Below are 24688 nucleotides of genomic sequence, written 5' to 3'. Positions count from 1 at the left end.
CGCGTTCCACAACTACTGAAGCCCGCGCGCCTAGAGCCCGTGCTCCACAACAAGAGAAGTCACCGCCGCAACGAACAGTAGTCCCCGCTCGCCATAACTAGAGAAAGCCGGCACGCAGCAATGAAGACTCAATGCAGCCAAAAATTAAAAAAAAAAAAGTACAGATCTTAATTTAAAAATACTTTATTGCTAAAAAAGGCCAAAACGATTACACTAGTGACAACACAGATCCCAGATCACAGTAACAAATATAACAATAATGAAAATGTTTGAAATATTGTGAGAATTAACAAAACACGACACAGAGACACAAAGTGAGCAGATGCTGTTGGAAAAATATCACCCATAGACTTGCTCATCTCAGGGTTGCCGCAAACCTTCAATTTGTAAAAAAAATGCAATATCTGTGAAGAGTAATAAAGCAAAGGGCAAAAAAATGAGGTATGCCTATATAATAAATTACATATTTAAAGTATACAATTTGATCAATTTTGACATGTGTATACACATGTGAAACCATTACTGCAATTAGAATAACCAGTATTTCCATCATCCTTAAAACTTACCTCATATTTCTTTTGTAATCCATTCTTCCCTCTATCCCTGTTCCCAAGCAACCACTGATCTGCTTTCTGCCACTACTTTCTGATAATTGTATTTCATTGGCATCATACAGTATGTACTCTCCTTTGTCTGGTTTCTTTCATTTATCATAATGCATTTGAGATTCATCCATGTTGCACGTATTAATAGCTCATTCCTTTTTATTGCTGAGTAGTATTCCATTGTATGGCTATACCATATAATTTGATTTTTTGTTCACCTATTGATGGAGATTTGGGTTGTTTCCAGTTTTTGGATTTCATTATCCTAAAGTTTTTAAGGTTCAAGGGCAGAAGACTTCAAGGCTCTATATTTAACATCCCAGTATACCAGCTGGTTCCAAATATCAATTGCAAAGCTATGTGTGCTAAAGATGTAGGTAAACACATACGTAAGAATAAATTAGGATGATACCTTCTATTCAGATTTTTCTTACCTTTTCATAGACTGTGCTATCTAGGTAAGGGTAAACATGAAAAGCTCCCCGAATCCTCTTCACACCTGGATACAGCAACGGCACCATATTAACATAAGCCACACCATGAAATGAAAGCTGACCTTCATCGTCAGTCTAAAGGAATAAAAACAGACAGGTTAGCACTACAGAGTAATGTAGCATAAGGTATGGAGCTCTGACTTAGCAGTTCAAAGACGTGACTTTAGGAACTAGCTGTGCTACTTGATTTGGGCCACTTACATACGACATTTTGGGTCTCTGCTCATTTATCTATTTATTTATAATTGAGTTTAAAAATACCATGATCTCCGAGATAACGTATACTAACACTGTTAATGAACAGTAAAGATAATAGTTGGATCAACACATATGCAAACTAATTAATACTATATATTCAACCAAAATGTCAATTTCACCATGTTGCTTCTTAGGAAAAAGTGAAGCTTTGCAAAAAACAGTAATAACAACAAAAGCTTAAAAGAAATCAGATTGTGGCCTTAGCTTTAGTTCACAGATTCATATGAATGAGAGGGGCCTTACAAATCATCTGGATCAGTGACGACAAATAGGATTTAACTTATGCTTAAATTCTAACCAATTAGTGGAGGTGTTTTAGAATACTGTGTTGAGAAAGATTCTGTGTCCTTATTTGGGTTCAAAAGAAAAGAATGCTTTGATTGATCAGTAATATCTGCCATGGATGAAGAAGGTTGACTGACAGTCTACTGTCATGTATTTGCCAACCCTAATCTCACTTAAATTCTCATTACAAAGATGAAGAACATGTCAGTAAATGTACTTTAACATAATTTTTAATGGTTGTATGGTTTGCCATAGAAAACTTTTATAAGGAAAAAAATCAATTTAGTGAAAGAAAACACATTTAATTTCCACAAGGTTAAAAGTAATCTCTTTGATTTTGCTGATTATAACAATAATTAGAAATTAGATTAAAAGTCCTATCTTCATGTGATAACATTATGTTGCTTTAGAAATCTAAGGAATGTTAGCCAATGCATATTATGTATTACAAAGATACCAAAACCAGACAAAGATATCACAAGAAAAGAGAATTACAGGCCAATAACCCTGATGAGCATAAATGCCAAAATCCTCAACAAAATATTAGCAAACAGAATTCAACAATACATTAAAAGAATCGTACACCATGATCAAGTGGGATTTATCTCAGGGATGCAAGGATGGGTTAATATCCACAAATCAATCAATGTGATATACCACATTAACAAACTGAAGAATAACAATCATTTGATCCTCATATGATCCTCCTTTTATGCATCTATCCTCAATAGATGCATAAAAAGCATTTGACAAAATTCAACATCCATTTATGACAAAAACTCTCAACGAAGTGGGTATAGAGGGAATGTACCTCAACATAATATAGGCCCCATATATGACAAATCTAAAGCCAGCATCATACTCAAAGGTGAAAAGCTGAAAGCATTTCCTCTGAGATTGGGAACAAGACAAGGATGCCCACTCTTTTTTTTTTTAAAATACATTTATTTTTATTTATTTGTTGATTTATTTATTTATTTTTGGCTGCATTGGGTCTTCGTTGCTCTGCGCTGGCTTTTCTCTAGTTGCAGCGAGTGGGGGCTACTCTTTGTTGCGGTGCGCCAGCTTCTCATTGCAGTGGCTTCTCTTGTTGCAGAGCACGGGCTCTAGGCATGTGGGCTTCAGTAGTTGTGGTTAGCGGGCTCTAGAGCACAGGTTCAGGAGTTGTGGCGCACGGGCTTAGCTGCTCCATGGCATGTGGGACTTTCCCAGACCAGGGCTCGAACCCGTGTCCCCTGCATTGGCAGGCAGATTCTTAACCACTGTGCCACCAGGGAAGTCCCAAGGATGCCCACTCTTACCACTTTTATTCAACATAGTATTAGAAGTCCCAGCCACAGCAATCAGACAACAAAAAGAAATAAAAGGAAAACTGGAAAGGAGGAAGTAAAACTGTCACTGCAGACAACATGATATTATATATAGAAAATCCTAAAGACACCATCCAAAAACTACTAGAACTAATAAATGAATTCAATAAATTTGCAGGATACAAAATTAATACACAGAAATACATTGCATTTCTATATATTAACAACAAATTAGCAGAAAGAGAAATTAAGAGAACATTCCCATTTTAAAACGCATCATTGGGATTCCCCTGGTGGCGCAGTGGTTAAGAATTCACCTGCCAATGCAGGGGACACGGGTTCAATCCCTGGTCCGGGACGATCCCACATGCCGTGGAGCAACTAAGCCCATGTGCCACAACTAAAGATCCTGCATAAAGAAACTAAAACATGCCACAATGAAGATCCCGTGTGCTGCAACTAAGACCCTGTGCGGCCTAAATAAATAAATAAATATTTTAAAAAATAATAAAAAGTTTTTGCACAGTGAAAGAAACTATGAACAAAATGCAAAGGCCACTTACTGAATGGAAAATATTTGCAAACTATATATCCAAAAAGGGGTTAATATCCAAAGAACTCATACAACATCAAAAAAAACCAAACAACTTGATTTAAAAATGGGCAGAAGACCTTAATAGACATTTTTCCAAAGAAGGCGAACAGATGACCAACAGACACATGAAAAGATGCCCAACATCACTAAAAATCAGGGAAATGCAAATCAAAACCACAATGAAATACCACCTCACACCCGTCAGAATGGCTACCATCAAAAGACAACAGATAGGGCTTCCCTGGTGGCGCAGTGGTTGAGAATCTGCCTGCCAATGCAGGGGACACGGGTGCGAGCCCTCGTCTGGGAAGATACCACATGCCGCGGAGCAACTGGGCCCGTGAGCCACACCTACTGAGCCTGCGCGTCTGGAGCCTGTGCTCCGCAACAAGAGAGGCCGCGACAGTGAGAGGCCCGCGCACCGCGATGAAGAGTGGCCCCCACTTGCCGCAACTAGAGAAAGCCCTCGCACAGAAACGAAGACCCAACACAGCCAAAAATAAATAAATAAATAAATTCTTTTAAAAAATAGGCTAAGTTGACAAGCCTTGTTAAAAAAAAAAAAAAAAAAAGACAACAGATAAGCACTGGTGAGGATGTGGAGAAAAGGGAAGCCTCGTGTACTGTTGGTAGGATTGTAAATTGGTGAGATCCTATGGAAAACGCTACGGAGGTTCCACAGAAAATTAAAAATAGACCTGCCATGTGATCTAGCAATTTCACCTTGGGGTATTTACCCAAAGAAAACAAAAACATGAACTTGAAAAGATATATGCACTCCAATGTTCACTGCAGCATTATTTAAAATAGATATGGAAGCAACCTAATTGTCCATCAAAAGATAAATGAAGAAGATGTGGTATGTATATATATACACAATGGAATATTATTTAGCCATAAAAATTGAAATCTTGCCATTTGTGACAACATGGATATATCTAGACAGTATTATGTTAAGTGAAATAAGTCAGAGAAAGATAAATACCACATCACCTCACTTATACGTGGAATCAAAAAAAAAAAGAAAAAAACAAAACAAAAACAGACTCATAGATACAGAGAAAAATGGGTGGTTGCCGGAAGGGGTGGGAGAAACAGGTGAAGTAGATTAAGAGGTACAAACCACCAGTTATGTAACAAATAAGTTACAGAGATATAATATACAGCATAAGGAATGTGGTCAATAATATTGTAATAACTTTGTATGGGGACAGATGGTTACTGGACTTATCATGGTGAACACTTCATAATGTATGTGTCAAATCATTATGTAGTACACCTGAAACTAATAATATTGTGCAACAACTATATTTCAATTTTTAAAAAAGACTTTTTGTAGGGGACATTTCTTAGGCTATTTCCTGTGGTTTTCTTCTTCAGCATGATAGGAAGCAACTGTTGGCATAGTCAGTGGGATGAACTGGAAACACAGTCATTTGGACAAATGCATTTATTTTTATCATAAACAAACAAACAAAATACCATAGAGAACTTTTCTAGGCTCATCAAAGCTGTATCTTCTCAGAATAGTAGTACATCTATGAATCCTATTACTCTAGTTAGCGGGCTAAAACAATTTAAGTAGGTAAGTCTAAAATAAATTTAGAACGATGTAGTATGTTGAACCATATTGCCAATATTTAACTACTTGTGATGTATTAAAAGGCTATTTTGGGGCTTCCCTGGTGGTGCAGTGATTAAGAATCTGCCTGCCAATGCAGGGGACACAGGTTCGAGCCCTGGTCTGGGAAGATCCCACATGCCACAGAGCAACTAAGCCCGAGCTCCACAACTACTGAGCCTGCGCTCTAGAGCCTGTGAGCCACAACTACTGAGCCCGCATGCCACAACTACCGAGCCTGCACTCTAGAGCCCATGCTCCCCAACAAAAGAAGCCACCGCAATGAGAAGTCCGTGCACTGCAACAAAGAGTAGCCCCCACTCGCCGCAACTAGAGAAAGCCCGCACACAACAACGAAGACCCAATGCAGCCAAAAATAAATAAATTAAATAAATAAATTAAAAAAAAAAAAAAGAAAAGCATAAAAAAAAAGAGGCTATTTTTCATGGTTTTACCCATGGTAAAACTATAATAAAGGGCTAAAGGGAAATAGGATATCTGAGAATAAAGCCTAAATAAATTTTAGTGGACAATAGGGAACTAGTGTTATCAGTCATCCTGATTTGCCAGGAACAAGGGAGTTTCCTGGGATATGAGACTTTCAGCACTAAAAGCGGGAAACTATTAAGCAAATCAGGATGAGCTGGTCACCCTAGGGAGCAGCCACACAGTTCATATTTTCCTTTGGTATCAGAATTAGAAGCAGAAAAACAGGTTGGGTCTGACCCAGCATTTCTTATATAAATATTTTTAAGTAATCTAATTTACCTTTTCAAATTTAGCAGATTTTCCTTTGGGTACAGTAACCAGAGGAACCCTTGTGATCTCTACAGGCCAAAATCGGCAATCAGCAATTCGTTTCTGAAAACTGCAGATCAAAAATCAGCCCATTAGCATTACATGCAAAAATGGGGTTAGTATAATTTAGGTCAAAAGGAAGTATTCCTCTCTTAAAAAGTAATGGAATACACATATGTAAAAATTCTTATTAGGCATGTGGGCTTTTAAAACCTTCTCATAGCAATAAAATTCCAAAAATAATTATACTATACTGCTAGCAGAAGCAAATTGTGTATTTTTGAGAGCAGTTTGACAACATGAATCAAAAGTCTTTAAAATGTTCATAGCCTTTGACCCACAAATTCCACTTCTAGTGATTTATTCTAAAGAAATAATCAGACAAGTATGCAAATAGTATAAAGTACATTTATTTCTACCATGAAAATAATCATAGTAGGACTTCCATTGCCAGCTCAAACACATAAAGAGCTTGGACGCTATCATTCCTGTCCTCACAACAAGAAAAGAGCTGGTCAGGGACTTCCCTGGTGGTCCAGTGGTTAAGAATCCACCTTCCAACGCAGGTGATGCAGGTTCGACCCCTGGTCGAGGAACTAAGATCCCACATCCCACAGGGCAACTAAGCCCGCACGCCACAACTACTGAGCCTGCGCACTCTGGAGCCCTAGCGCCACAACTAGAGAGACTGTGCGCAGCAACTACTGAGCCCGCACACCACAACTAGAGAGAAGCCCACACGCCGCAACAAAGAGCCTGCATGCCTCAACTAAGACCCAATGCAGCCAAATAAATAAATTAATTTTAAAAAATAAAGGCATATGTAAGAAAAAAGCTAGTCAAACTGAAAATCAATGACTTTTCTTAGATCCATCTAAGAATTAAGTTCACAGAGCAAATTGCCACCTGGAAGTTTAGAGAAACAGGCAAGTACAGAGAATCACAGCTGAGATCAGCTTACAGGCATCAGAAGCCATTAGAGCCAGTAACTGGTAGAAACACTTTAATGATAATTTTGAAAGATTGTTGGAGGCTGAGCGTGAACTAACCAGAGAGTTAAAAAACTCCTGGGTGCCCAGTCTTAGGGGGTCCCCACACGTTCTTGGGTTTTAAATCAAGGAGCTCCATCAGACTCTCATGGTGAAAACAAGGAAAGGTAACCATATTAAAATATGTCCAGAGTATTCTCCATAACAAAGGCCTGCTCTGTAAGGGAAACTACTTCACCAGAGTTTTATCTGACCCAGGGAAAGGGCAATTAGACAACTCCAGTCCTATTTAGCCTTCCTGTCTCACACGAAGAGAGGAAGAAAAAAAGACTATTACACACTTATGAAGTCACAACCTATGGGCTCAAACCCATTAAAATACTGAGATTTAATCACAGGAGTATAGAACACTTCCCTTCCCCAACACCTTACCGCCACACATCAACAGGATCCAGTATAGTAACAGTGAATTAGAACTGAGAATCTGCAAAACACAAACCCTATTTAGGAAAGAGCTCTTAGCAAACCCAAAGACAACAGGGAAGGAGCAAAAGGACACTGAAGCCTCTAGCATCTACAGCTACAGCAAGTGTTAAACACAGCCTACCTCCTAGCCAGGTTAACATAAAAACTCACAGTAAAAAACCTAATTACCACATTTCTTACTACCCAAAATATAATGCCCAGTTTTCAATAAAAAACTACAAGGAATGGTAAAAGGCAAGAAAAAATACAGTCTGAAGAGACAAGGCTAGCATATGAACTAGACTCAGATATGACACAGATTTTGAAATTACCAGATAGAAAATTTTAAATAACTATGATTAGTACTGTTAAGAACTCTAATGGAATAAGCAGACAAAATGCAAGAACAGATGGGTAATGTAAGCAGAGAGATGGAAATTCTAAGAAAGAATCAAAAGGAAATGTTAGAAATCAAAAACACTAAAAAAAAGGAACAATTGATTTGATGGGCTTATCAACAGACCGGACATAGCTGAGGAAAGACTCAGTGATCTTGAAGCCAGTGAGCCAATAAAAACTTCCCAAACTGAAACGGAAAGGGGAAAAAAATTTAAAAATCACAACAGCATATCTAAGAACTGTGGGACAATTACAAAAGGTATAACAGGAATACCAGAAGGTGAAGAAAGGGAGAAAGGAGCAAAAGAAATATCTGAAGTCATAATGGCTACAAATCTTACCAAATTAATGGCAGATACCACAGATCTAGGAAGCTCAGAGAACACCAAGCACAATAAATACAAAAAAAAAAAAAAGTCTACACCTAAGGTATATCATATTCAAACTGCAGAAAACCAAAGAGAAAGAAAATCTTGGAAGAAGTCAGAGAAAAAAACACCTCACCTATGGAGGAATAAGGATAAGAATTACATTGGACTTCCTTTCAGAAATCATGCAAGCAAGAAGAGAGTGGTGTGGAAACAAACCACCAACCTAGAATTCTGTATCTAGTGGAATTATCCTTCAAAGGTGAAGGAAAAATACTTTCTTAGTCAAACAAAAATGGAAGGAATTTGTGGCCAGTAGACCTGCCGTGCAAGAAGTGCTAAAAGTTGGGCTTCCCTGGTGGCGCAGTTGTTAAGAATCTGCCTGCCAATGCAGGGGACACGGGTTTGAGCCCTGGTCTGGGAAGATCCCACATGCCACAGAGCAACTAAGTCCGTGCGCCACAACTATTGAGCCCGCGTGCCACAACTACTGAAGCCCGCGTGCCTAGAGCCCATGCTCCCCAGCAAGAGAAGCCACAACAATGAGAAGCCCACACACTGCAACGAAGAGTAGCCCCCGCTCGCCGCAACTAGAGAAAGCCTGCACACATCAACAAAGACCCAACAGCCAAAAGCAAAAACAAATAAATAAATAAATTTTTTTTTTAATGCCTTTAAATGTAAAAAAAAAAAAAAGAAGTGCTAAAAGTCTTCAGAGAAAAGGAAATGATATGGGTCAGAAACGTGGATCTACATAAAGAAAGGAAGAAAATCAGAGAATGAAACAGATTAAAGTAAAATAAATTAAAAATTTTTTCTTAGGGCTTCCCTGGTGGCGCAGTGGTTAAGAATCTGCCTGCCAATGCAGGGGACACGGGTTCGAGCCCTGGTCTGGGAAGATCCCACATGCCGCAGAGCAACTAGGCCCATGAGCCACAACTACTGAGCCTGCGCGTCTGGAGCCTGTGCTCCACAGCAAGAGAGGCTGCAATAGTGAGAGGCCCGCACATCGCGATGAAGAGTGGCCCCCGCTTGCCGCAACTAGAGAAAAGCCCTCGCACAGAAACGAAGACCCAACACAGCCAAAAATAAATAATAAATAAATAATAAATAAATTTAAAAAAAATTTTTTTTCTTATTTTTAATCAGTCAAATAGATAACTGTTCAAATAATAGTAACAATGTATCCTTAACAACATATCAGCAAATCAAATCCAACAATGTACATTAATATTATATACTACTGTCAAATTGGGTATATAGGAACTCTGAAATATCTGATCAATTTTTCCATAATCCTAAAACTGTTCTAAAAAATAGTCTACTAATTGAAAAAAACAGAGATTTTCATTCAGATTATACATATATTGATAATCCTCTATTTCTCACCTCTCCCTAATCTCCAGGTCACTGTGACAAAGACTGATAGTTACCCACACAAAACTGTGTCATGTTCTGCTTTAGTATATAAATCCTGATCTAGTCTGGGTGACAATGTGTCCAACAACACCACTATTTCCTACGCCTCTTTTGCAACGAGAGATGGCCAATGAGATGTAAACAGGGGTTGTCAGATTCCAGGAAGGTTCTATAAGAGGAGCTAATACAGCCAGCGTGTGTCCTTTTTTAATCCATAAGCACTCCCCTCTTCCAACATTCTGACAGGAATGTGAATGTGCAGGCTGGAGCTCCAATAGCCATCTTGAACCATGAGACAACCTTGTGGATGGAACGTACATGTTAAAGAAGGTAGAGCAAAAAGAAAGATTGAGCCTGGATATCTAATAATACTGTAGAGCCAAAACACATACCAGCTCTGAACTTCTTTTATATGAAAGAGAAACAAGAATCCCCCATGGTTAAGCTACCATCACTAGAAGCCTGCTATTAGCAGATGTGGTGGAAGAGAACCTCAGATCACCTTAACTCAAATAGAAATAAACAAAAGTAACATTTCTTCCCACCTACAGTCTGTGTTGGTTAGACATATTCCCTCCCTCTTCCTACCTGATCACTGCAGGAGGATCAAGGTAGCAGCGACTTTCCAAGTCCCAAGTAATCCTTTTCTTTATGCACTCTGCTTGGTTCCTAAATTCCCTGTCCTATAAAATCATAAGACAGAGACTTTTATTCTCTCAGTATGCCATGGTTGTCTCCTGCTCCATCTGTGGGGCATTCTTTTAATGGATTTGGTCACAATACTTTTATTACTACTACTACTACTACTACTACTATAAGTATGACTACTACTGAAAATACTACCACCATCTTAAATTTGAGGGTACTTTACTATTAATACAGTATATAGAATAAAATACTTATATTATCCTTATATCAATCTAATACTAACTGCCAAATATTCACTCACATAACCTTAATCAATGATACTCAACCGTGGATGCATATTAGAATTATCTGGGAGCTGCTAAAAAAAAATCAAAACCTGGGCGTTGGTATTATTTGGAAAGTAAATTCTTATGTAATTGATCTGGGTTAGAGCTTGGCCATTGTTACTATTTTAAAAGCTTTCCAGGTGACTCTGATGAGCAACCAGGGTTGAGAACTAGTTATCTAAACTAAAATGGAATATAAAATCTAAATATCTAAAATATCTGATCTAAATGAAAACATTAACGTAAGAAGAGCATGAATTTTTAGTAATCACAATGATGAGAAAAGACACTGCACAATGTTTTTAAAGTATTGCTAGCCTTATCTCTATTTAAAATATTTAGAATCAGATACTGAAAGTAATTCAACCACTCATTGTAAAATTACTTTATTGAATGTTTCCACTAATGATTATCAGCTCATTCAAAATACATTTGCAAATGTGTTAACAGCATTTTCTATGCTCTTGACAAACATAGGTTGTAGAAAAGTATGAAGTAAGAGTGAAAGAGAAAGAAATAAAGAAAGGAAGGAAGGAAGGAAGGAAGGAAGGAAGAGGGAGGTAAGGAACAAAAAGAAAAAAATAATTTCAACAACTGAAATGTCCACCAACAGGAGACTAGTTAAGCAAATTAAAGTACGTCTATACCTTAAAAAACGTATATCATAAAGCACGTGTTAGCGCAGGTTTGTGTGCCGAACGCACAGCGAGGCCAAACAAACCAAAACGTTGGAGTTTGGAGCAGAGAAAGAAAGGTTTATTGCAGGGCCATGCAAGGATACAGGTGGCTCATGCCCTAAAAACCCTGAGCTCCCTGAAGGGTTTCAGCAAAACTTTTTAAAAGCCCGGTGTGTGGGGGCAGGGGGGTCGCAAGGTATGTGATCAGCTCATGCACAATTCTCTGATTGGCTGATGGTGAGGGAACAGGGTGGTGTCACAGGGGTTAACATTTTCAGTACTTAGGCTCCAGGAGGCCTGGGTCTATGTGCTCATGGTCATCTTCCATTTGGTGGGGGGTTTTCACATCTGTAAAACAACTCAGGAAATGTGCATCAAATATTATTATCTAGGTACTTCAGAGAGGAGCTAAAGCAGAGGATGTGGGGGAAAGGCCTGTGCCCAGAAGGCCCCAGAGGGTCCTGCTCTGTTACACAAGTACAAATAAAGAAAGAAACAGAATGTGGAAAAAATCTCCAAGATACACTATAAAGCGAAAAACGCAAGTTGCAGAAGTGTGTGAGTATGCCACCATTTGTGGAAAAAAAAATGATAGGGAAAGAATACGTGTAGGTATACGTGTGTATGAGTATGTGAAGAAAAAACACATTTTCCCTACTTCCAATATGATTAAGCACTTTATATATACTCAATTAAAAATAAATAAATAAACATTTCACACTTGAGATAAAGCAAAAATAGCAGAGTCTTCTTGACAGGTTCTAGATCTGAAAACAGCAAGACTTTGAATACTTCCTATATATCTGGACTCCCTAAAGAAAAACAATTTGATCCCTGACTTTTACTACGCTGATGTCTTTTAGCCAGTCTTTCTGAAATCTGACTCCCTTGCATCCTTTACAGGAAACTTTACTTTTCTAAATGTTTTTGCTTCTGAGTCTTCTTTTGACTATTTACTTTTGCTTTTATATGCGTAAAAATGTATCCAGAAGGAAACACAAGAAACTATAACAAAGGTTAACTACCAGGGTGATGATCTGGGAAGGAATTAGGAAGAAGAGACATGGAGGAGGGGGGAAACTTTAACTGCATATCTCTTAATGTTTTACTTTGACCTGTAATGGTATTATAACCTACTCATAAATAAATAAATTTCAAATAAAATAAAGAGTAAATATGAATTAAATCAATTATTTTGTTTGTTGGACTTAAGAAGTCAGGAAATATTTTAATCAGAACTTTATGGATAATTGTTTTATTTTGACATATACTTGTTTTATTTTAAGAGGTGACGGATGTATATGAATTACAGTGATTTAAAAACCGTAAACATATGTTTTATCATATGTCAGTGCACTGAGATTATCACCAAACCCGCCTAATTCTCTCACCTCAGGATGGTTGAGTTCTCCTTCTTCTTCCTCATAGGGCCCACCAACGATGAAAGCATCAGGAATGTTATTAGCTCCTGGAGCCAGAATGTTGGCAATAGGCCATTTTTTGGGCCGAGGAACAGGTTCTCTTTCCCCTCCAAGCTTCAGAGTTCCATTCTTGAAGAAAATGGGATAGTCTTTCTATAGAAATAAATACCATATATCAGGAAATTTTGTGAAAGACTTTGAAGTGGACAAAAAAAGATTACTGAAGTGTCTTTTCAATGGAATGCCAGGTGTTGTCTAACAGATCCTTCTGTGATTATCTGATTCTAAAGAGGGGTCTGTGTCCTTCATTGTTTTGCTGCTATTTTATAATTCCATAATTTATAGAAAATTGATAATAATGCAAATTATTCTTGTCCATAGATATGGACATGTATTTTGTCCAGTGGAGATATAATTGATTATTGTGCTATGGCTGATAAGTTTTGAATTATTAGCAAATATATTTCAAGATTCCTGGTTGCTTGTATATATGGGTCATTTGTTCAGATTCTCCTTTTTTTAAAAATATTTCTTTCTTTCTTTATTGGACTGGGCTGGGTCTTAGTTGCAGCATGTGGGATCTTCATTGTGGCATGTGGGATCTTTAGTTGTGGCATGAAAACTCTTAGTTGCCACATGTGGGATCTACTTTCCTGTCCAGGGATAGAACCCGGGTTCCCTGCACCGGGAGCACAGAGTCTTAGCCACTGGACCACCAGGGAAGTCCCCAGATTCTCCTCTGAACTGGTTTAAACCCTTTATGTCATTTTATATTTATATGAGAGTCATGATGTACCTTTTTAAAAATTATCTTTTAAAAAACAAACAAATCTGACAAAGGGCTAAAAATATAGGCATTTTCATATCTGTAATTTATCTAAAATATACTCCCAATAGAAAATTGATAAAGTTATAAATAGACAATTTATAGAAAGGGAAATTCGAAAATCCAACATTTAAATAAAAACATGCTAAAAAATCATTAATAATAAGCGAAATGCACATTAAAACAATGAGATACCATTTTAAACTGTAGATTGGCAAAGTCAAAGTCTGAAAATATTAAGTGTTGACAGCATTGTGAAGAGAATGGTATTCTTTTTTTTTTTATTTTTTTTATTTTTTAGAGAATGGTATTCTTATACATAGTTGATGGAAGTGTAAATTTGTACAACTATGGAAAGCAATTTTGTAGTCTCTTATAAAAAGTAAAATTGGCATAACCTGTAACTCAACTATTCTAGTTTTTTGGGTTAAGTTTTAAAACTTCTGTGAAGGAGGGGCATTTCTAGAATAGCAGAGTAAGAACCTTTGAAAATCTGCTCCTCAAAAAAAAAAAAACCAATGCCAGCAAAAATTGTCAAAATTAAGGATGCCAAGACCATTCAGGGCTTCCATGGTGGCGCAGTGGTTAAGAATCTGCCTGCCAACGCAGGGGACACAAGTTAGAGCCCCGGTCCGGGAAGATCCCACATGCCACAGAGCAACTAAGCCCGTGCGCCACAACTACTGAGCCTACGCTCTAGAGACCGTGAGCCACAACTACTGAGCCCTCATGCCACAATACTGAAGCCTGCACACCTAGAGCCCATGCTCGCAACAAGAGAAGCCACCACAATGAGAAGCTCGCTCACCACAATGAAGAGTAGCCCCCGCTCGCCGCAACTAGAGAAAGCCCACGTGCAGCAACAAAGACCCAATGCAGCCAAAAATAAATAAATAAAATAAATAAATTTATTTAAAAAAAAAAAGACCACTCAATAGGGACAGGACAGTCTTTTCAACAAATGGTGCTAAGAAAACTAGTTATTCACGTGCAAAAGAATGAAGTTGGTTCTTACCTAACACCATATACAAAAATTAACTCAAAATGGATCAAAGGCCTAAACATAAGAGCTAAAACTATAAAACTCTTACATGCAAACACAGGGGGAAAAGCCTCGTGACATCAGATTTGGCAATGATTTCTTGGTTACGACAACAAAAGAAAAAAATGGACAAATTGAACTTCATCAGAATTTAAAATCTGGGGATATCAAAAGACACTAACCAGGGACTTCCCTGGTGGTCCAGTGGCTAAGACTCCATGCTCCCAATGCAGGGGCCCGGGTTCGATCCCTAGTCAGGGAACTAGATCCCATATGCTGCAACTAAAGATCCCACATGCCACAACTAAAAGATCTCACATGCGGCAACCTAACGAAGATCTCATGTGCCGCAACTAAGATGCGGCACGGCCAAATAAATAAATTAATTAATTATTTTTAAAAAGACACTAACCAGAGTAAAAAAGGCAACCAATAGAATGGGAGAAAATATTTGCAAATCACATATCTAATAAGGGAGTAATAGCTAAAATATATAGAGAACTCCTAAAACTCCAACAACAAAAAGACAAACAACCCAATTCAGAAATGGGCGAAGGACTTGAATAGACATTTCCCCAAAGAAGATATACAAATGGCCAATAAGCACATGAAAAGATGCTCAACACCATTAGTCACTAGGGGAATGCAAATCAAAAACACAAGGAGATGCTACTTCACATCTATTAGGAGAGCTATTATCAAAAAACAGAAAATAACAAGTGTTGGTAAATGTGGAGAAATTGGAACCCTTGTGCACTGCAGGTGGGAATGTTAAATGGTGAAGGAGAATTGGAGATTTCTATACGAAAAATGTAAAATGGCAATAAAGCAAGTAAGAGTGTTAACTAATTACATTTTTTTAGCAAGCAATTTGGAAATCTCAAGAGCCTCAAAAGACCCATACACAAGCATTCTATAGAAATCTGGACTAAGAAAATAACCTGGAATTAAAAGAAAGTTTTGTATAATAAAGTACATTATATAAAATCCACAAAATATATGCATAAAAGTAATCTGTGTAGAAATACTACATCCAAAAATTGTCAGATTTTAAATGTTTTATATATTTTCCATCATAAATATGTATTTATTGATATAAATTATACATAGTCTATATTATGTATAACATGTAAACTATAAATATTAACATGCATGTATAAAACAGAAGTAAATTTTATTTTTTTGAGCCTAAAATAAATCTCAGCCATTAACAGAGCCTGCTTTGAATGAAATCTTAGAAGGTGAGGAAGAGATGACCATATGAGTGTTTAAATCTCTATAAATATCTTGCTTTAAGTCTTTACCTCTCCAGCTGATGGAACTTGCAGACCAACCATGCAGTTCTGCAGCGGCCCTATTGGAATGAAGGATTCAGGCACAGAGTAGGCAGCCTCCAATGTGACCTTCAGGAGATTGCCTCCTGAGATCTGGGCTGCGGTCAATAAGGGCTCCGCCACAAATACTTTAACTTCAAGACTGCACTGCTGTAAAAGAATAAAATTACGCAGACATTTGAAAATGCCAGAGGCCTCCCTTTTTTTTTACATTATCTCATTTGAACCTCACATCATTGCTCAAGGTAAGAAGGTCAGGTTTAATTATTTCCATACAGAGGATTCAAATAGCTTTTTTTAGGTCCCATGAGTTAGAGATAAAGCCAAGAAGAGAACCTTATCCCTAAGCTAGAGCCCTTCCCTTCTTTTCTTCTATAAGATCTAAGGGAAATCAACAGTACATAGACTGGGACACTGGACCAAGGAAGGCAGATTGAGCCCAGATATCTACCTCTTTCCAGCACAAATCACATGGAATGACAGAAGAATATTAAATGATTATCTTTATATCCAGTAAAACAATAATGCTACAATAGCCCTGGAAAACAAGAAATGCCATCACCGGACTACACATTTTTAGGAATCATTGAAAGACAGAAAGCAAATTAAATCAGATCTACCAAAAAAACCTAGGAGAAACCAATCACATCCTAAAATAAGAGAAGGAGAGAATCACAGCAGATGTAGGAGTGGATTGTGGCAGCTTGAAGGTCAGAATCAACAAGAATCAGGAAGGGGCCTACATCAACGGTTAAGTAGGGAACTGCATTCAGAATAGTTGGGGCAGTTGGGCCTTACTTGTGCAAAACTGAAGACAGCTGTGGTACCTGCTGAGAGTGAGTGTACTTGCACAAGAGTGGCAAAAGCAGTGCCCCAAGAAGCTACTGATCCCAGGAGGAACTGGGAAACAAAGTCCAGAACACAAACCAGTAACACAGCCTACCAATTCATGCTTCCCCTCCTCCAATGACCAGAAGCAGGCTACCATGCCAGAAAGTGTGTTAGATGCATTCATATACTATTTAATTTAATTCATCAGGTCATAGTTAAAGAGGCATTTCCATGGTTAAGCCTTCCCTGCATCTACCCCGGGGCAAAGTAACAGATACCTACTCTGTGTCCATATGCCCCACCCTACCATTTAATCACACTGGTCATAACCTCTGATGTGTAGATTATGAACTCCTAAAGTAGGAGTCTGCCTTATTCATCTTTGTTTCCCAGAGCCTAGCACTATGTGTGCCTGTGAAAAGAAGGTGCCTGAAGAATTGGACTCAACTAAATTTAACCTTAAGAGCAGACAGGCTTGACTGAATATCAGGCTGAAATGTTAAGAGTTAAAACTCTGATTACCTTAACACCTGATCGAAGAGGTTCCAAGGGCGAGCCTGGCACAGGGTGCAATGGGACCATCGTTTCAAACGAACTCTCTCCTGCGAAAAGAAGGCCAAGTCAAGCCAAAGAAGGAAGGGTTAGGCAGAAATAACTGTGCTCATCTTTCAGTAAATCCCTCAAACTCACTGAGGCTGATTTTTACACTTCTCTGGAACTAAGTTTTATGAGCTTTGTTAATTCTGCTTTTGAGCAAATCACACATCTGACCTTCCAGTAAAGGAAGAAGGTCCACCACAGCTTGACCAAGAATCATGGTCTTCTCCTCTTTCTGTTTCTTTTCCTTTGGTAAAGCTTCAGTCATCGTTACTAGAAAAATCAAAACAAAGAAAATGAGAACGTGTCTAGCTCACACATCAGATAACCAAGATGCAACAAACAAAGCATTGTCAGAGAAATTCAAGTTAAGAGAAATGAACTTGAAACTCGAGAAGGCACCATTATTAGTGACTTCCAGTGGAAGATACTGGACCTCCTCAGTGACTTATTAATCTTTTTGCATGCAAATTATTTTTAAAAAGGATTTTTACATCATAATCATGTACACACATATGTATAAACTTACTGATACATATGATTATAACAAAGTTTCATGTAATATTCATCCTTAGCTCAAAATCCTTAGGTATTTTCTATTCTATTTCATGTATAAGAAATTACTGGTCATGACTCCCTCAATCAATTTTAGGAAAGACTAAAAATCACCATCTGGGACTTCCCTGGTGGCGCAGTGGTTAAGAATCCACCTGCCAATGCAGGGGACACGGGTTCGAGCTCTGGTCCGGGAAGATCCCACATGCCGCGGAGCAACTAAGCCCATGTGCCACAACTACTGAACCTGCACTCTAGAGCCTGTGAGCCACAACTACTGAGCCTGCATGACACAACTACTGAAGCCTGAGCGCCTAGAGCCCGTGCTCTGCAACAAGAGGAGCCACCACAACACAAAGCCCGTGCACCACAACTAAGAGTAGCCCCCGCTCATCACAACTAGAGAAAGCCCACGTGCAGCAATGAAGACTTAACGCAGCCAAAAATAAATAAATTTTAAAAATAAAATAAAATAAAGAGGGAACCTGAAAGTCCCTTTTTCCTTTTTTAAAAAAATATTTATTTATTTATTTATTTATTTATTTGGATGCATTGGGTCTTCGTTGCGGCACGCAAGATCTTCATTGTGGTGTGGGGGCTTCTCTCTAGCTGTGGCACGTGGTCTCCAGAGTGTGTGGACTCAGTTGTTGCAGCACACGGGCTTAGCTGCCCCGTGGCATGTGGGATCTTAGTTCCCGACCAGGGATTGAACCCATGTCCCCTGCACTGGAAGGATTCTTAACCACTGGACCACCAGGGAAGTCCCCAGTCCCTATGTTTATTTGTTTTAATTCCATGATTTCTTATGGTACATACTTACATGGTTTAACTTTGTACACATTTTTATCCACCTAGAATTTATTTTGGTGTAGTTCTGAGATATTAGTTACATCTTTTTCCAGAGAGCTACCCAGATGTCCTTACACCACTGATTACATAGACCATCTTTTTCCCTACTGATGTGAAATGTCATCTTAATCAGATGCTAACTTACCAGAAGTATTGGTGATGATCTCTGGACCTGCTAGTCTGTCCTAATAATCTGTAAGTCTCTGCATGCACAAATACCGCATTGTTTTATTATGGTCTTACACTATGTTTTACTGTCATGTAGGATTAATAATCCCTCATTAACTTTCTTTTCAGAAATTCCTGATTATTCTTACTTTAAAAACTTTTTTCTGGGGACTTCCCTGGTGGTGCAGTGGTTAAGAATCCTCCTGCCAATGCAGGGGACATGGGTCCGATCCCTGGTCCGGGAAGATACCACATGCCACGGAGCAACTAAGCCCGTGTGCCACAACTACTGAAACCCATGTGCCTAGAGCCCGTGCCCCGCAACAAGAGAAGCCACTGCAATGAGAAGGATGCGCACCGCAGCAAAGAGTAGCCCCCGCTCGCAGCAACTAGAGAAAGCCCATGTGCAGCAATGAAGACCCAACACAGCCAAAAATAAATTTAAAAAATATAAATTAAAAAAAAAAACTTTTTTCTGTAAGCATTCTATAATTTAAAAAAATAATGTTGGCAGATTTATAGAGATCATGTTAAACTTACAGATAAACTGAGGGAGAATGACATCTTTGTTATGTTGCGCATTCCTGTTTAACATGGTATGCCTTTCCGTTTGTTCCACCTCATACCTCTCAACAGCATTTTCTCTGAATGCTTGAATCAGGATCCAAATAAGTTCCACACATTGTGATTAGCTGGTGTCTCTTAAGTCTCCTTCACTCTATTGATGCGTCTTCCATTTCTTTAGGTTTTCTAAATTGTCCATTTTATCAAAGTTTTCAAGAGTAATGGCAGAATATTCTTTTTTATGTCTTTTTAAAATTGTTTTAAAATATACATTACATAAAGTTGATCATCCTAACCATTTTTAAGTATCAGTCCAGTGGTATTAAGTATATTCACATTTTTGTGCCACCCACAGCTATCCATCTCCATAACTCTTTTCACCTTCTAAAATAGAAACTTTATACCTGTTCAACAATAACTCCCCATTTTCCCCTCCCCCTGGAAATCACCAGGATACTTTCTATCCCTATGCATTTGACTACTCTAGGTAACTCATATAAGTGAAATCATACAGTACTTGTCTTTTCATGACTGGCTTATTTCACTTAACATAATGTTCTCAAAGTTCATCCATGTTATAGCATATGTCAGACTTTCCTTCCTTTTATGGCTGAACAATATTCTACTGTACGTATATACCACATTTTGCTTATCCATTCATCTGTCAATGGACACGTGGATTGCTTCCACATTTTACCTTTTGTGAATAATGCTCCTATGAACATAAGTGTACATATATCTCTTTGAGACCCTGCTTTCAATTCTTTTGTATATATCCCCAGAAGTGAAATCGCTGGCTCATACGGTCATTCTATTTTTAATTTTTTGAGGAACCACCAGTTCCTACAGTAACCGTACCATTTTACAGTCCCACCAAAAGTACACAGTGGTTCCGATGTGTCTACATCCTTGCCAACACTTGTTTTCTGTTTCTTTGACAGAAGCCATCTTAATGGGTATGAGATTGTATCTCATATTTTTGGTTAGCATTTCCCTAATTAGTGATGTTGACTATTTTTTCATGTGTTTACTGGCCATTTGTAGATCATCTTTGGAGAAAAGTCTATTCAAATCCTTTGCCCATTTTTGAATTAGGTTGTTTGGGGTATTTTTGGTATTGAATTTTAGGAGTTCTCTATGTATTCTGGATATTAACCCCCTATCAGATGTATGATTTGTAAATATTTTCTCCCATTCTGTGGGTTGCCTTTTTACTCTGTGGATAGTGTCTTTTGATGCCCCAAAGTTTTAAATTTTGATGAAGTTCAATTTGTCCATTTTTTTCTTTTGTTACCTGTGCCTTTGCTATCCAATCCAAGAGTCACTGCGAAATCTAATGTGATGAAGTTTTGACCTATGTTTTTTTCTAAGTGCTTTATTGTTTTAGAACTTACATTTAGGTCCTTGATCCATTTTTGAGTTAAGTTTTGAATGTGGTGTTAGGTAAGAGTCCAACTTCATTCTTTTGCATGTGGATATCCAGTTTTCCTAGCACCACTAGTTGAAAAGACTTACCCTCCCTATTGAATGGTCTTGGCATCCTTGTCAAAAATCATTTGACCATATATGTTAGGGTTTATTCCTCAGCTCTTTATTCTATTCCACTGTTCTGTATGTCTCTGTTTCTGTCAATATCACACTGTTTTGATTACTGTAGCTTTGTAGTAGGTTTTGAAAACAAAGTATGAGACCCCCAACTTTGTTCTTTTTTAAGACTGTTTTGGATATTTGGGGTCTCTTAAGATTTCATACGAATTATAGAAAGGTTTTTTTTTTAATTTCTGCAAAAAAATGTCTTTGGAATTTTTATAGGGATTGCATTGAATCTGCAGATCACTTGGGGAAGTACTGACATTTTAACAATATTAAATCTTCCGATCCATGAACATGTGATATGTTTCAATTTATTTGTGTCATCTTTAATTTCCTTCAGCAATGTTTTGTAGTTTTATATTTATGTAGATATATCTTTCTCTATTATTTTACTTTTTACCTTACCATATGGTTATATTTTGAGTTTCTAGTATATAGTGTATTTCTTTATTGAATTTGCAATCTGTCTTGATATATTTAATGTAATAATTAATATATTAGGGCTTAAGTCTGCTGGTTTTGTTTGTCCTCTTTTTCATTTCTCTGTTTTCTTTTCTCAGCCTTCCTCTAGATTACCTAAACATTCTTTAGAATTCCATTTTTATTTACCTATAATACTTTTGAATATATCTCTTTGTATAGATGTTTTAGTAATTGCTATAGGTATTGCATTATATATATACTATTTATTACAATCTACTGATGTCATCATTTCACTAGTTTGAATTAAGTATAGAAACCTTACCTCCCTTTATGTCCCCTTGCCCTCCCTGTTTATAATTGCCCAAAATACTTTCTCAATATACAGAACCACATCAGATAGTGTTATACTTTGTTTCAAGTGTCAAACACAATTTAGAAAACTCAAGGAGAAGGAAAGCTTATTTTATTTGTCCAAATTTTTGCTTACCATATTCTTTCTTCTTTCCTGATGTTTCTAGGTTCTTTCTTTTTTTTTAAAGCTTGATGGTATTCACATTGCTTAATTTGTGTCATGCTTTATTTATTTATTTATTTATTTATGGCTCTGTTGGGTCTTCGTTTCTGTGCGAGGGCTTTCTCTCTAGTTGTGGCAAGCGGGGTCCACTCTTCATCGCGGTGTGCGGGCCTCTCACTATCGGGGCCTCTCTTGTTGCAGAGCACAGGCTCCATACGCGCAGGCTCAGTAATTGTGGCTCATGGGCCCAGCTGCTCCGCGGCATGTGGGATCTTCTCAGACCAGGGCTCGAACCCATGTCTCCTGCATTGGCAGGCAGATTCTCAACCACTGTGCCACCAGGGAAGCCCCAAGGTTCTTTCTTTTATCATTCCCTTTCTGTTCAGAGAACTTCCTTCAACCATTCTTTTAGGGTAGGTCTTCTGGTGACAAATTCTTAGTTTTCTTTCATTTGAGAATATCTTGATTTCCACTTCATATCTTTTACTTAGGTATTCGATTCTAGGTGAACAGTTCTTTTATCACTTTGTAAATATTGTTCCATTTCCTTTGGGCCTCCATGTTTTCTGATGAGAAACTGATACCATTGTAGTTGTTTTCCCCTGCTTTCAGATTTTTTTTTCTGTGTCTTTAGTTTTCAGAAGTTTTATTATGATGTTTCTTAGTACAGATTTCTTTTGGGTTTATCCTGTTGGGACTTTGCTCAGCTTCCTGAATCTGTAGGTTTATGTCTCTAGCCAAATTTGGGGAGTTTTCAGGCTTAGCTTCTTTGAATACTTTTTCAGCCTCACTCTCTTTCTTCTCTCCTTCTGATACTCCAATAACACTGTTAAATCTTTTGTCATAGTCCCACAGGACTCTGAAGTTCTGCTCATATTCTTATAGTCTATTTCTTCTACATTACTCAGATTGAGTAATTCCTATTGCTCTATCTTCCAGTTCACGGATTCTTTCCTCTTTCTCCTCCATTCTGCTGTTGAGCCCGTTCACTGAGCTTTTCATAACAGTTAATGTATTTTTCAGTTCTAAAATTTCTACTAGATTCTTCTTTATATCTTCTATTTCTTACTGAGACTTTCTATTTCCCCTATGAGTCTATCTATTGTTTTTTCATTTGTTTCCAACATGTTTACAATTGCTCATTGAAGCATTTTTATCATGGCTTCTTTAAAATCTTTGTCTAATAATTCTAACATATCTATCATCTTGGTGTTAGCATCTACTGATTATTTGTTTAATTCAGTTTGAGATCTTCCAGTTCTTAGTATAATGAGTGGTTTTCAAATGAAAGCTGGAATTTTTATATTATGTTATGAAACTCTGAATCATACTTAAACCTTCTTTTTTGCTGGCATTTTTTGACACCGCTCCTACACAGGAAGGGGAGAGGCAATGCCTCATTATTTTCAGGTGGAGATAGAAGTCTAGGTTCCCCACTCAATCTCCATTAATACCTGAGTGGGGCGGCTCCTCCGTACTGCTGAGGGGAAATGGGGGTTCTGATTCCTTACTTGTTCTCTACTGATACTACAGTGGGTGTAGATGCATTACCACTAGGTGATGGTGAGTTTTGATTTTACACTAGACCCCATTTGACACACCCCAGTGGGGAGTGGAGGAGCACCCTGTTACTGCCAGATTGGGGCAGAAGCCCTGGCTCCCCGTGTGGTCTCCATTAAAACCACATGTTGAGGGAATTCCTTGGTGGTCCAGTGGTTAGGACTCGGTGCTTTCACTGCCTGGGCACAGGCTCTATCCCTGGTCAGGGAACTAAGATCCAGCAAGCTGCATGGCACGGCCAAAGGGAAAAAATCAAAAAACAAAAAACACATGTTGAGAGAGGGGGGTCATTACCATAGGGCATAAAAGTCCTGGCTTCCTACTTGGTCTTCTCTGACACCACTCAAGTAGGCTGTTGAGGCATGTTATTTCAGCTTTGTGTGTGTGTAAGCCTAGGTTCCCCACTTGGTTTGGGTGTGGGTGGGGCTACAGTTTTTTTTTCTGGGCATTTGACTGGAGTAGAGCAGTTTCTGTCTAAATGTTTTCTGTCATGCTAGGCTGCCCCCTTTCCTGGTCTTTTGATTAGAGAGAGCAGACTTTTGTTGGTTGGTTGGTTTGATCTGTACCCATTTTTGTTTCCAGGTTGCTGGCTTCTTCAGCATAGAGTTTGGGATATATGAGGCAAAAAGAAAACCCAAGGAACTCACACTGTCTTTCCTCAAGTCTCATTTCTTTCTTCTCTCTACCTTTCAGAGTCTGTTTGTTATATAAATAATATCCAGGGTTTATAGTTATGAGAGGAATAGAGGAAAGTATATCTAGTCCATCTTCTTGGAGGCAGAAGTTCTGTTTAAAATTCTTCTTGATTTCTAATGACTGTACTTAAGATTATAAATGTATCTCTAAGCACTACGTTAGCTATATCCCACAGTGTTGGTGTTTGGTGTTTTACTGTTGACTTGATTCTAACTGCTTTGTAGTTTTTATTATGATTTCTTCTTTGTCCCATGAATTATTCATAATAATTTTTGTTATATTTTTGTTATTTCTGATTTTTTTGACTGTTGTATTTTGGTCAGAAAACTTGGTCTATATGCTATTGATTCTTTGGTATATGGCAGGACTTGCTTTGTGGCCTGGTAAGTGGCCAGCTTTTATTATACAAATGTTCCTTGCATGTTTTAAGAAAATACGTATTATTTAATGATCAACAT

The 24688-nt window shown here is 37.9% G+C and overlaps 1 protein-coding gene across 6 annotated transcripts in view; it reads right to left on the bottom strand.

Moving 5' to 3' along the window:
- Nucleotides 1-24688, bottom strand: part of CFAP70 (cilia and flagella associated protein 70) — an 87332-nt gene that overhangs the window by 50888 nt on the left and 11756 nt on the right. For 4 of the 6 annotated variants that reach the window (XM_061197405.1, XM_061197369.1, XM_061197401.1 and 1 more), the window contains 7 exons: nt 17483-17581; nt 17234-17313; nt 15851-16030; nt 12649-12831; nt 10195-10289; nt 5937-6036; nt 1040-1174 (listed from right to left, as the gene is read on the bottom strand). In XM_061197405.1, coding sequence (XP_061053388.1) covers nt 1040-1174; nt 5937-6036; nt 10195-10289; nt 12649-12831; nt 15851-16030; nt 17234-17313; nt 17483-17576 — 867 coding nt within the window. In that variant the 5' untranslated portion in view covers nt 17577-17581. The remainder of the gene's footprint in view (nt 1-1039; nt 1175-5936; nt 6037-10194; nt 10290-12648; nt 12832-15850; nt 16031-17233; nt 17314-17482; nt 17582-24688) is intronic. The other 2 variants (XM_061197377.1, XM_061197386.1) reach the window with 2 other exon arrangements.

Source organism: Eubalaena glacialis, chromosome 1 (genome assembly GCF_028564815.1).
Source record: "Eubalaena glacialis isolate mEubGla1 chromosome 1, mEubGla1.1.hap2.+ XY, whole genome shotgun sequence".
NCBI classification, from domain to species: Eukaryota; Metazoa; Chordata; class Mammalia; order Artiodactyla; family Balaenidae; genus Eubalaena; species Eubalaena glacialis.
Note: the sequence above shows the minus strand (reverse complement) of the source record. Positions and strands in the feature narration are given on the sequence as shown.